At 51.1% G+C, this 12,500-nt stretch overlaps 2 protein-coding genes across 4 annotated transcripts in view; one reads left to right on the top strand and one right to left on the bottom strand.

Moving 5' to 3' along the window:
* Positions 1-2,307: 2,307 nt before the first annotated feature.
* On the top strand, positions 2,308-6,838 carry lrrc2 (leucine rich repeat containing 2). Its single transcript, XM_080521946.1, has 10 exons — positions 2,308-2,382; positions 2,994-3,137; positions 3,852-3,964; positions 4,892-4,962; positions 5,037-5,193; positions 5,337-5,473; positions 5,650-5,795; positions 5,885-6,037; positions 6,113-6,285; positions 6,407-6,838. The coding sequence occupies exons 2-10, from the start codon at positions 3,001-3,003 to the stop codon at positions 6,454-6,456; spliced, it is 1,137 nt and encodes a 378-aa protein (XP_080378072.1). The 5' UTR covers positions 2,308-2,382; positions 2,994-3,000; the 3' UTR covers positions 6,457-6,838.
* A 139-nt stretch (positions 6,839-6,977) lies between these two features.
* The window catches only part of LOC308148478 (phosphatidylinositol 3-kinase regulatory subunit alpha-like), a 13,967-nt gene continuing 8,444 nt past the window's right edge, over positions 6,978-12,500 (bottom strand). For all 3 annotated transcript variants that reach the window (XM_080521943.1, XM_080521944.1, XM_080521945.1), the window contains 7 exons: positions 12,397-12,500; positions 12,195-12,320; positions 10,773-10,915; positions 10,482-10,658; positions 10,333-10,407; positions 8,618-8,788; positions 6,978-7,569 (listed from right to left, as the gene is read on the bottom strand). The exon at positions 12,397-12,500 is cut by the window's right edge and continues 77 nt beyond it. In XM_080521943.1, the coding sequence (XP_080378069.1) occupies positions 7,380-7,569; positions 8,618-8,788; positions 10,333-10,407; positions 10,482-10,658; positions 10,773-10,915; positions 12,195-12,320; positions 12,397-12,500 (986 nt within the window). In that variant the 3' untranslated portion in view covers positions 6,978-7,379. The remainder of the gene's footprint in view (positions 7,570-8,617; positions 8,789-10,332; positions 10,408-10,481; positions 10,659-10,772; positions 10,916-12,194; positions 12,321-12,396) is intronic.

A 12,500-nucleotide genomic window follows, 5' to 3' on the forward strand; every position in this document is an offset into this window, starting at 1 on the left:
TGGTGTTAGAGGAAGAAGATGCTCTATAATCTGGTGTTAGAGGAGGAAGATGCTCTATAATCTGGACTAGAGGAGGAAGGTGTTCTATAATCTGGATTAGAGGAGGAAGATGCTCTATAATCTGATGTTAGAGGAGGAAGCTGCTCTATAATCTGGTGTTAGAGGAGGAAGGTGCTCTATAATATGGATTAGAGGAGGAAGATGCTCTATAATCTGGTGTTAGAGGAGGAAGCTGCTCTATAATCTGGTGTTAGAGGAGGAAGATGCTCTCTAATCTGGATTAGAGGAGGAAGATGCTGTATAATCTGGTGTTAGAGGAGGAAGCTGCTCTATAATCTGGTGTTAGAGGTGGAAGATGCTCTCTAATCTGGATAAGAGGAGGAAGATGCTCTATAATCTGGATTAGAGGAGGACGAGATTCTATAATCTGAGGTTAGACGAGGAAGCTAACTGCTATTTAAGCATGCTAATACAGACTAATCCTAACTCTAATCCTCCTGCTAATGCTAATTCTAATGCTACCTGTTCCAGGAGGCTCCGCCCCCAGGGAACTGCCCATCAGTGAAATTTTAACAGACTCTGCTATTTTTATCTTCGATTAACGAGCTGACGAGTAACATTAACTGTGTGTGTGTGTGTGTGTGTGTGTGTGTGTGTGTGTGTGTGTGTGTGTGTGTGTGTGTGTGTGTGTGTGTGTGTGTGTGTGTGTTAAAGAAGACATCAGCAGCCTCAGAATCCATGATGTCATCAAGATCCTCGTAAAGACGGAAATATCAACAGAGTAGCAGCATGAGACGGCTTGAATATCTCACACTCTCTCACACACACACACACACACACACACACACACACACACACACACACACACACACACACACACAGAACAATACACAATGACAGGAGAAGACAGGATCACTGGTTCGATGGCGGCCGTCGTCATGGCGACCAGCGATCAGAAGTCAGTGGTGACCTGATTGTAGATGTATATAAACTACAGTTCCTCCCGTTGGCCACTAGAGACTACAGTTCCTCCCGTTGGCCACTAGAGACTACAGTTCCTCCCGTTGGCCACTAGAGGCTACAGTTCCTCCCGTTGGCCACTAGAGACTACAGTTCCTCCCGTTGGCCACTAGAGGCTACAGTTCCTCCCGTTGGCCACTAGAGACTACAGTTCCTCCCGTTGGCCACTAGAGACTACAGTTCCTCCCGTTGGCCACTAGAGGCTACAGTTCCTCCCGTTGGCCACTAGAGACTACAGTTCCTCCCGTTGGCCACTAGAGACTACAGTTCCTCCCGTTGGCCACTAGAGACTACAGTTCCTCCCGTTGGCCACTAGAGACTACAGTTCCTCCCGTTGGCCACTAGAGACTACAGTTCCTCCCGTTGGCCACTAGAGACTACAGTTCCTCCCGTTGGCCACTAGAGGCTACAGTTCCTCCCGTTGGCCACTAGAGGCTACAGTTCCTCCCGTTGGCCACTAGAGGCTACAGTTCCTCCCGTTGGCCACTAGAGGCTACAGTTCCTCCCGTTGGCCACTAGAGGCTACAGTTCCTCCCGTTGGCCACTAGAGACTACAGTTCCTCCCGTTGGCCACTAGAGGCTACAGTTCCTCCCGTTGGCCACTAGAGACTACAGTTCCTCCCGTTGGCCACTAGAGACTACAGTTCCTCCCGTTGGCCACTAGAGACTACAGTTCCTCCCGTTGGCCACTAGAGACTACAGTTCCTCCCGTTGGCCACTAGAGACTACAGTTCCTCCCGTTGGCCACTAGAGGCTACAGTTCCTCCCGTTGGCCACTAGAGACTACAGTTCCTCCCGTTGGCCACTAGAGGCTACAGTTCCTCCCGTTGGCCACTAGAGGCTACAGTTGGAACTGTTGGCCACTAGAGGCTACAGTTCCTCCCGTTGGCCACTAGAGGCTACAGTTTCTCCCGTTGGCCACTAGAGGCTACAGTTCCTCCCGTTGGCCACTAGAGGCAAACTCAGGTGCTGAAGCCCCGCCCACTTTCACCTGGTTCGTCTGACAACAGGAAGTAAGAAATGTTCATTTTCAGTTTGTTTCGAAAACCCTCCACATCTGTAAACAGGTACACACAAATAAACACACACACACACAGACACACACACACACACACACACACACACACAATAAGAGACACACAGTGAGTGTGTCGGACGTCATGTGCCACAACAGGAGGTCACTACGCTGCTGGTAAAAATAGTACTTGACACACACACACACACACACACACACACACACACACACACACACACACACACACACACACACACACACACACACACACACACACACACACACACACACACACACACACTCGGCTGTGTGGGTAAACAGACCACAGCACAGACACTCTCGCTCAGGTAAGTGTGTACAACTGATTTCTATGGAATTTGACACAGGTGTACACACACACACACACACACACACACACACACACACACACACACACACACACTTCTATTTGACTGTTCTGACTGACATTCACAGCTATGTACAGGCTAATGCTAATCACAGCTACATACAGGCTAATGCTAATCACAGCTACATACAGGCTAATGCTAATCACAGCTATATACGGGCTAATGCTAATCACAGCTACATACAGGCTAATGCTAATCACAGCTATATACAGGCTAATGCTAATCACAGCTACATACGGGCTATTGCTAATCACAGCTACATACAGGCTAATGCTAATCACACATACATACAGGCTAATGCTAATCACAGCTATATAAAGACTAATGCTAATCACAGCTACATACAGGATAATGCTAATCACAGCTATATACAGGCTAATGCTAATCACAGCTACATACGGGCTAATGCTAATCATAGCTACATACAGGCTAATGCTAATCACACATACATACAGGCTAATGCTAATCACAGCTATATAAAGACTAATGCTAATCATCGCTGTATACAGTCATACTAGTTATTGTAAAATGAGCCGTTACCGTGGTTACAGCAGCATCATGGGTCGTGAGCGTATGGCGGCGGTGCCGTTGGGCGACGTCTCGGCCATCAGGGGTCTGTGGGAGGTCCGGGTGAAGAAGCATCGGCAGCGCCAGAAGAAGGAGCGGGAGCGCGTGCAGAAGAGCGCCCTCGCCAGGTGAGTCCCGCACACACCGCCACGCCCTCGTCGTCACGGGACGACCTGAAACAGACGTAGTACCACAGTATGGCAACAGAGCCCAAACCTGCTGCAGCGGGAGAACAAGACGGCTAACAGCTGCTAACAATGCTAACTGATCTGAAGGCTAACAGCTGCTAACAATGCTAACTGATCTGAAGGCTAACAGCTGCTAACAATGCTAACTGATCTGAAGGCTAACAGCTGCTAACAATGTTAACCGATCTGAAGGCTAACAGCTGCTAACAATGTTAACTGATCTGAATGCTAACAGCTGCTAACAATGCTAACTGATCTGAAGGCTAACAGCTGCTAACAATGTTAACCGATCTGAAGGCTAACAGCTGCTAACAATGCTAACCGATCTGAAGGCTAACAGCTGCTAACAATGTTAACCGATCTGAAGGCTAACAGCTGCTAACAATGTTAACCGATCTGAAGGCTAACAGCTGCTAACAATGCTAACAGATCTGAATGCTAACGCCGTGACCCTGCTGACTCGGCAGAACCAGGAAGTGAAGGTGTCGCATGTTTCCAGCGCGAGAAGATGTTTTTAGAACGATGAGGTCATCCTGAGCCGTTTTTAACAACAAACATCCAGACGCCTGAAATCCAAACTGTGTGTGTGTGTGTGTGTGTGTGTGTGTGTGTGTGTGTGTGTGTGTGTGTGTGTGTGTGTGTGTGTGTGTGCAGGATCGAGCAGCAGTGGCACTACCGCATCCACTGTAAAACATTAAAAGCCGGAGAACTGAATCTGCTCCATCGATACCTGGAGAGATCGACGGGGACAAACGTTCCTCACACAGGTAAACAACAACAGTAAACATGTAAACACAAACAAAAATACAAACACTAAACAGGGAAATACAAACAACAAGCACATAAACACAAACACTGAACAGGTAAATAAGAGCAGGACTCGGGTGTTTACAGGTAAATAAGAGCAGGACTCGGGTGTTTACAGGTAAATAAGAGCAGGACTCGGGTGTTTACAGGTAAATAAGGGCAGGACTCGGGTGTTTACAGGTAAATAAGGGCAGGACTCGGGTGTTTACAGGTAAATAAGGGCAGGGCTCGGGTGTTTACAGGTAAATAAGGGCAGGACTCGGGTGTTTACAGGTAAATAAGGGCAGGACTCGGGTGTTTACAGGTAAATAAGGGCAGGACTCGGGTGTTTACAGGTAAATAAGAGCAGGACTCGGGTGTTTACAGGTAAATAAGGGCAGGACTCGGGTGTTTACAGGTAAATAAGGGCAGGACTCGGGTGTTTACAGGTAAATAAGGGCAGGGCTCGGGTGTTTACAGGTAAATAAGGGCAGGACTCGGGTGTTTACAGGTAAATAAGGGCATGACTCGGGTGTTTACAGGTAAATAAGGGCATGACTCGGGTGTTTACAGGTAAATAAGGGCAGGACTCGGGTGTTTACAGGTAAATAAGGGCAGGACTCGGGTGTTTACAGGTAAATAAGGGCAGGGCTCGGGTGTTTACAGGTAAATAAGGGCAGGACTCGGGTGTTTACAGGTAAATAAGGGCAGGACTCGGGTGTTTACAGGTAAATAAGGGCAGGGCTCGGGTGTTTACAGGTAAATAAGGGCAGGACTCGGGTGTTTACAGGTAAATAAGGGCAGGACTCGGGTGTTTACAGGTAAATAAGGGCAGGACTCGGGTGTTTACAGGTAAATAAGGGCAGGACTCGGGTGTTTACAGGTAAATAATCCAGGTGTGTCTGTAGGGACTGACCAGCAGCTGGAGGTTCCTGAGCAGAGCGGGTTGAGGTTCCGTCTGGAGGGGGGCAGCCTGACGGTGAGTGGGGGGGGGGGGGCGGGGGGGGTCACCTGCAGCAGCACACCTGAGCCCCGCCCCCTGCTGGCCTGCAGGACTTCCCCCAGGACCTGCAGTGGAGGAGCTACCTGGAGGAGGTGCAGGTGAGCAGGACCAGGATCCGCCAGCTGCCGGACTTCCTGGGTCGGTTCTCCAAGCTCCGCCTCCTGCAGCTGCCGCACAACGCCATCAGCCAGCTGCCCCCCCAGATCGGTGAGAGCCAGGGGTCAAACTACCACCGGGGCCAGTGCTCCAAACAGCCCTGTGTGTGTGTGTGTGTGTGTGTGTGTGTGTGTGTGTGTGTGTGTGTGTGTGTGTGTGTGTGTGTGTGTGTGTGTGTGTGTGTGTGTGAGCAGGGGAGCTGCAGCAGCTGCAGGTTCTGGACTTGAGCTTCAACCGACTGTCCAGAATTCCTCCAGAACTGGGGAACTGTGAGAACCTGAAGAGGCTGGAGGTGACGGGGAACTTCTGTCTGTCTGAGCTGCCCTTCGAGGTCTGTCCCCTGTCTGTCCCCTGTCTGTCCTCTGCCTGTCCCCTGTCTGTCTGAGCTGCCCTTCGAGGTCTGTCCTCTGCCTGTCCCCTGTATGTCCTCTGTCCCTACCCGTCTGTCCCCTGCCTCTAGCCTCCTGTCTCTATAATTGTCCGTCTCCCCACCGTCTGTCCCTCCAGCTCAGCAGTCTCAAGCAGCTCGTCCACCTGGACTTGTCCCAGAACGTCTTCGCGTCGGTTCCCATTTGTGTTCTGAGGATGGAACGTCTGCAGGTTCTGGACCTGAGCTGGAACCGGCTGACGGACCTGCCCCAGGACATGGACCGGTACCTCCACCTTCATCATCATCACCACCTTCATCTTCATCATCATCACCTTCATCTTCATCATCACCATTGTGTGTGTGTGTGTGCAGGCTGCAGCAGCTGCTCCTCCTCCTCCTCCACCAGAACCGTCTCTCCTACCTTCCTCACTGTCTCACTAACGTCCTCAGCCTGAAGACGCTGGTGGTCAGTGGAGCGCCGCTCACCTGCGTCCCCACCGCGCTGTGCAGGAGCCCCCGCATCAAGTACACACACACACTCACACACACACACAGGCTGGTGAGAGGTCAAAGGTCACGGTGGCTCCTCCTCCTCCTCAGGTTCATCCGTCTCTACGACAACGTGAGCAAAGTAGAGAAGAAGGAGGAGGAGGAGAAGGAGGTGGGGGGCAGGAGGAGGTGGAGGCAGCAGGAGGAGCAGGAGGAGCAGCAGGAGGAGGGCAGCAGGGAGAAGGAGTTCCTGGAGGCCTACATCAGCTCGCTGCAGGACCGAGGTCAGCCAGACCCCCGTCACGTGACCAACACGTTACCATGACAACCAGAGTTCCGCTGGTCAATACAAACCTGCAAACTTTATTTAAAGTCATAACAGAACACTTGTTTGTCCTTCGACAGACACCGTACCTGAATGCACCACCAAGGTCTCCATCTCCTGTCTGCTGTGAGGAAGAGGAGGAGGAAGAGGAAGAGGAGGAAGAGGAAGAGGAGGAAGAGGATGGTGAAGAGGAAGAGGAAGAGGAAGAGGAGGATGAAGGTTGTCATGTGACAGGAAGTGACAGTTGCACGCCAACACGCTGTCACAATGGAAAAATGAGTTAAAAGAAAAAAAAGTCAGATTTTGAATTTTAAGAGTTTTTATGCTTTTATTGTATAAAATTGGGACAAACTGACTCTTTAGTTTCTAAACATGAAATTTATGACCAAATGGAAAAAGGAGTTTTTTTGAGGAAAAGTTTTTATAGGGAAATAAAATGTTGAAATTGACTTGTTTTTAGATTTGTTAAATTGAGTGCTTTTAATTTGTAATATGTAATAAAAAAAATAAAAAAAAGTCCTGTTTGTTTTCGTTAGAATTTAACAAAATAAAAGGCTGGATTTTGATTCGTCATGAATCTTCTCATATTTGTTTGGATTTAATTTGAAAACCTTTAACGTGAAATCACAGAGCTTGAATTTTGTCTTGAGCTTTTATTTTTGAAAAAAAAAAAAAAAAAAAGACTTAACGATCAAAACACATCCTGGAAAATCTACATCTAAAACACGAGGTTTTGCAGGTTGTCATGGAAACGGTTCCTGAAGAATGAACAGTTTCTCTCTTCATCGTTTTGTTTAGAGCATCTTGATTCTGTCGCTTTATTTTGAAAAGTGCTGAACAAAAACACTAATCTGAGAATTCAAAGAACCAAAAAACAAACTGGACTTTTCTTTTGAAGTTTCAGAGACTTCCTGATTTTCCTGGAAACTTTTTCCAGTTCGTCTTCAGAGTGAAGCTGCAGAGTTTTTTTTACGAAGGTCCTTGAACGTCTCGTCAAACACTCAGGAGTCTGAGTCTGGTCCCTGGGGGTGGGGGGGTCCTGGGGGGGGGGGGTCAGCGCCTCTGCTGGCTGTAGACGGGGAAGGCCAGCGTGACGTTGAGCGAGTCGTTGTGCTGGACCAGGGACGTGTGCTGGTAGTGCAGGACCAGGTCCTTCAGGGACCCGTACAGGTTGTAGGGTTCCGCGAAGCCCAGACCGCTGGCCGTCTTGTTGATGACGCAATGCTTCACCTCGCCGTCCACCCTGGGGGGGGGGGGGGGGGGGGGGTTAGCTGTGTTTGTTCTCCAGTCTCGGCACCTGGTTCCACATCTGGACCCTGAAACCTTGAGACCAGCTGGAACATGAACCTGGTTTTAAACTGGCTTTAATCATATTTTAAACTGGTTTTAAAGTGGTTTTTAACTGGTTTGATTCTGGTTTCAAACTGGTTTTAATCTGGTTTTTAACTGGATTTAATCTGGTTTTAAACTGGTTGAAATCTGGTTTTAATGTGGTTTTAAAGTGGTTTTAATGTGGTTTCAATCTTGTTTTAATCTGGTTTCAAACTGGTTTTAATGTGGTTTCAATCTTGTTTTAATCTGGTTTCAAACTGGTTTTAATGTGGTTTCAATCTTGTTTTAATCTGGTTTCAAACTGGTTTTAATGTGGTTTCAATCTTGTTTTAATCTGGTTTCAAACTGGTTTTAATGTGGTTTTAAATTGGTTTTAATCTGGTTTTTAACTGGATTTAATCTGGTTTTAAACTGGATTTAATCATGTTTTAAACTGGTTTTAATCTGGTTTCAATCTGGTTTTAATGTGGTTTCAATCTTGTTTTAATCTGATTTCAAACTGGTTTTAATCTGGTTTTTAACTGGATTTAATCTGGTTTTAATCTGGTTTAAATCTGGTTTTAAACTGGTTTTAATCTTTTTTTAATCTGGTTTCAAACTGGTTTTAATGTGGTTTCAATCTTGTTTTAACCTGGTTTTAATGTGGTTTTAAACTGGTTTTAATTTGGTTTTAAACTGATTTTAATCTAGTTTCAATCTTGTTTTAATCTGGTTTTAAACTGGATGTAATCATGTTTTAATCTGGTTTTAAACTGGTTTCAATCTGGTTTCTGGAGTTATGTTTAGGACGTGTTTCAGTTTATAAGGTGTAGTGAGTGTGAGGGGGCGGAGCTTACACCCCGGTCAGGTGTAGTGAGTGTGAGGGGGCGGAGCTTACACCCCGGTCAGGTGTCGTGAGTGTGAGGGGGCGGAGCTTACACCCCGGTCAGGTGCAGTGAGTGTGAGGGGGCGGAGCTTACACCACGGAGCAGGCGTAGCAGCCCGGCTTGCTGCTGTCCCGCACCAGGAAGGTTCCGTCTCTCTTGCCTCGCAGCAGAGACTCCGCCTGGTGGCGGTTGATGTTTCCTAGACGCCACAGACGCTCGTCATGGTGAGGAAGGTCGTCCTCATCCTCCACCATGCTGTACTCACTGAGGAAGAGGAGGAGGAGGAGGAGGGGGAGGAAGAGGAAGAGGAGGAGGCAGAGGAAGAGGAAGAGGAGGAGGAGGAAGAGGAGGAGGAGGAGGCAGAGGAAGAGGAGGAGGAAGAGGAAGAGGAGGAGGAGGAGGGGGGGAGGAAGAGGAAGAGGAGGAGGCAGAGGAAGAGGAGGAGGAAGAGGAAGAGGAGGAGGAGGAGGGGGGAGGCAGAGGAAGTGGAGGAAGAAGAGGAAGAGGAGGAGGAGGGGGGGGGAGGAAGAGGAAGAGGAAGAGGAAGAGGAGGACCATCAGTGTAACGGTACTATAACCCTCTATAATTCAGAGTCAGAGCCTCTAGGACCCAGAGTCAGAGCCTCTAGGGTCCAGAGTCAGAGCCTCTAGGACCCAGAGTCAGAGCCTCTAGGATCCAGAGTCAGAGCCTCTAGGACCCAGAGTCAGAGCCTCTAGGATCCAGAGTCAGACCCTCTAGGACCCAGAGTCAGAGCCTCTAGGGTCCAGAGTCAGAGCCTCTAGGACCCAGAGTCAGAGCCTCTAGGATCCAGAGTCAGAGCCTCTAGGACCCAGAGTCAGAGCCTCTAGGACCCAGAGTCAGACCCTCTAGGACCCAGAGTCAGAGCCTCTAGGATCCAGAGTCAGAGCCTCTAGGACCCAGAGTCAGAGCCTCTAGGATCCAGAGTCAGAGCCTCTAGGACCCAGAGTCAGACCCTCTAGGACCCAGAGTCAGAGCCTCTAGGATCCAGAGTCAGACCCTCTAGGACCCAGAGTCAGAGCCTCTAGGACCCAGAGTCAGAGCCTCTAGGATCCAGAGTCAGAGCCTCTAGGGTCCAGAGTCAGAGCCTCTAGGACCCAGAGTCAGAGCCTCTAGGACCCAGAGTCAGAGCCTCTAGGACCCAGAGTCAGACCCTCTAGGACCCAGAGTCAGAGCCTCTAGGATCCAGAGTCAGAGCCTCTAGGACCCAGAGTCAGAGCCTCTAGGACCCAGAGTCAGAGCCTCTAGGATCCAGAGTCAGAGCCTCTAGGACCCAGAGTCAGACCCTCTAGGACCCAGAGTCAGAGCCTCTAGGATCCAGAGTCAGAGCCTCTAGGATCCAGAGTCAGAGCCTCTAGGGCCCAGAGTCAGAGCCTCTAGGACCCAGAGTCAGAGCCTCTAGGACCCAGAGTCAGAGCCTCTAGGATCCAGAGTCAGAGCCTCTAGGATCCAGAGTCAGACCCTCTAGGACCCAGAGTCAGAGCCTCTAGGACCCAGAGTCAGAGCCTCTAGGATCCAGAGTCAGAGCCTCTAGGATCCAGAGTCAGAGCCTCTAGGATCCAGAGTCAGACCCTCTAGGACCCAGAGTCAGAGCCTCTAGGATCCAGAGTCAGAGCCTCTAGGATCCAGAGTCAGAGCCTCTAGGATCCAGAGTCAGACCCTCTAGGACCCAGAGTCAGAGCCTCTAGGATCCAGAGTCAGAGCCTCTAGGACCCAGAGTCAGAGCCTCTAGGACCCAGAGTCAGAGCCTCTAGGATCCAGAGTCAGAGCCTCTAGGATGTGGACTCACTCCTCGGTGGTCTCGTTCTTCAGTCCCAGCCACTCGTTCAGTTTCCTCTGCCGGACCCCCTTCTGGGTGAGCCACCTGGGACAGAGACAGCGGTCAGGGCGGGGCGGGGCTGGAAGAGGCGTGGCCTCCGTGCGGTGGGCGTGGCCTACATGAGGTACTGGTCCCTGGTCTTGCGGAGCTGGATGAGGTCCGGCTTGATGCTGTTCATCTTCTTGTCGATCTCGCGGTAGTCTGCAGCCTGCTTCTTTAGCTCCGCCTCCAGGTGGCGCTGGCTGTCCACGATCTCACTGATCCGCCACTTCAGCTTGTCGTGGTTCTCCATGATCCTGCAGGGGAACCCACCAGCATGCAGCCACGTTCTCCTGTGTGTGTGTGTGTGTGTGTGTGTGTGTGTGTGTGTGTGTGTGTGTGTGTGTGTGTGTGTGTGTGTGTGTGTGTACCGCTGGATCTCCTTGTCGTTCCCTTCACGGCGGAACTTGTCGATGTACTCTTTACTGAAGCGCTCCTGGGTCTGACTCTGTTCCTCGAAGATCTTGATGGTCTCGTTGAAGGCCTCGATGGCGGTCCTCTTCATCTGGATCTCCTGAGGAAGAGGAGGAGGAGGAACCGACATTTCACCTTCATTGATTCAAGAACCTTCAGACACTGAAGAACAGGTGACCTGGCAGGAGAACCGCCGACCGTGGTTCTTTGATCGTTTACGCCTGAACTCCTCCTGGATCCAGGGACCCTGAAGCTGGTTAGCATGTAGCATGTAGCCTCACTACTGTGTGATCCACAAAGCTGGTTAGCATGTAGCATGTAGCCTCACTACTGTGTGATCCACAAAGCTGGTTAGCATGTAGCATGTAGCCTCACTACTGTGTGATCCACAAAGCTGGTTAGCATGTAGCATGTAGCCTCACTACTGTGTGATCCACAAAGCTGGTTAGCATGTAGCATGTAGCCTCACTACTGTGTGATCCACAAAGCTCAGCAAACTTTGTTCTGGAACGTACCCGGGAGGTTCTGGGGTCGGAACGTACCGGGGAGGTTCTGGGGTCGGAACGTACCGGGGAGGTTCTGGGGTCGGAACGTACCGGGGAGGTTCTGGGGTCGGAACGTACCCGGGAGGTTCTGGGGTCGGAACGTACCCGGGAGGTTCTGGGGTCGGAACGTACCGGGGAGGTTCTGGGGTCGGAACGTACCCGGGAGGTTCTGGGGTCGGAACGTACCGGGGAGGTTCTGGGGTCGGAACGTACCGGGGAGGTTCTGGGGTCGGAACGTACCCGGGAGGTTCTGGGGTCGGAAGGTACCCGGGAGGTTCTGGGGTCAGAACGTACCCGGGAGGTTCTGGTGTCGGAACGTACCCGGGAGGTTCTGGGGTCGGAACGTACCCGGGAGGTTCTGGGGTCGGAAGGTACCCGGGAGGTTCTGGGGTCAGAACGTACCCGGGAGGTTCTGGTGTCGGAACGTACCCGGGAGGTTCTGGTGTCGGAACGTACCCGGGAGGTTCTGGGGTCGGAAGGTACCCGGGAGGTTCTGGGGTCAGAACGTACCCGGGAGGTTCTGGTGTCGGAACGTACCCGGGAGGTTCTGGGGTCGGAACGTACCCGTGAGGTTCTGGGGTCAGAACGTACCCGGGAGGTTCTGGTGTCGGAACGTACCCGTGAGGTTCTGGGGTCAGAACATACCCGGGAGGTTCTGGTGTCGGAAGGTACCCGTGAGGTTCTGGGGTCAGAACATACCCGGGAGGTTCTGGTGTCGGAACGTACCCGTGAGGTTCTGGGGTCAGAACGTACCCGTGAGGTTCTGGGGTCAGAACATACCCGGGAGGTTCTGGTGTCGGAACGTACCCGGGAGGTTCTGGGGTCAGAACGTACCTGTGAGGTTCTGGTGTACTCCTCGTACAGCCGGTCGTACTCGCGGTTCTTCTCCTGGTACTGCAGGTGGTACTCGTGGAGCTTCTTCCCCACTGCCTCTATACTGTCCTCCTTCACCACCTGGTCCTGCAAGAACCAGAGGGTGAGACCGGTGTGGGGGGTAGGGTAGGGTAGGGCGGGTAGGGGGGTGGGGGGGGCCCACCTGCTGGTGCTTGGACACGGGGTACAGCAGCTTGACGTCCAGCTTGGGGTTGTACTGCGCCAGCGACTCGTGGCGGTAGTGGTTGATGAGTTCCACCACGGAGC

The sequence above is a fragment of the Blennius ocellaris genome (genome assembly GCF_963422515.1).
Source record: "Blennius ocellaris genome assembly, contig: SCAFFOLD_214, whole genome shotgun sequence".
NCBI lineage: Eukaryota > Metazoa > Chordata > Actinopteri > Blenniiformes > Blenniidae > Blennius > Blennius ocellaris.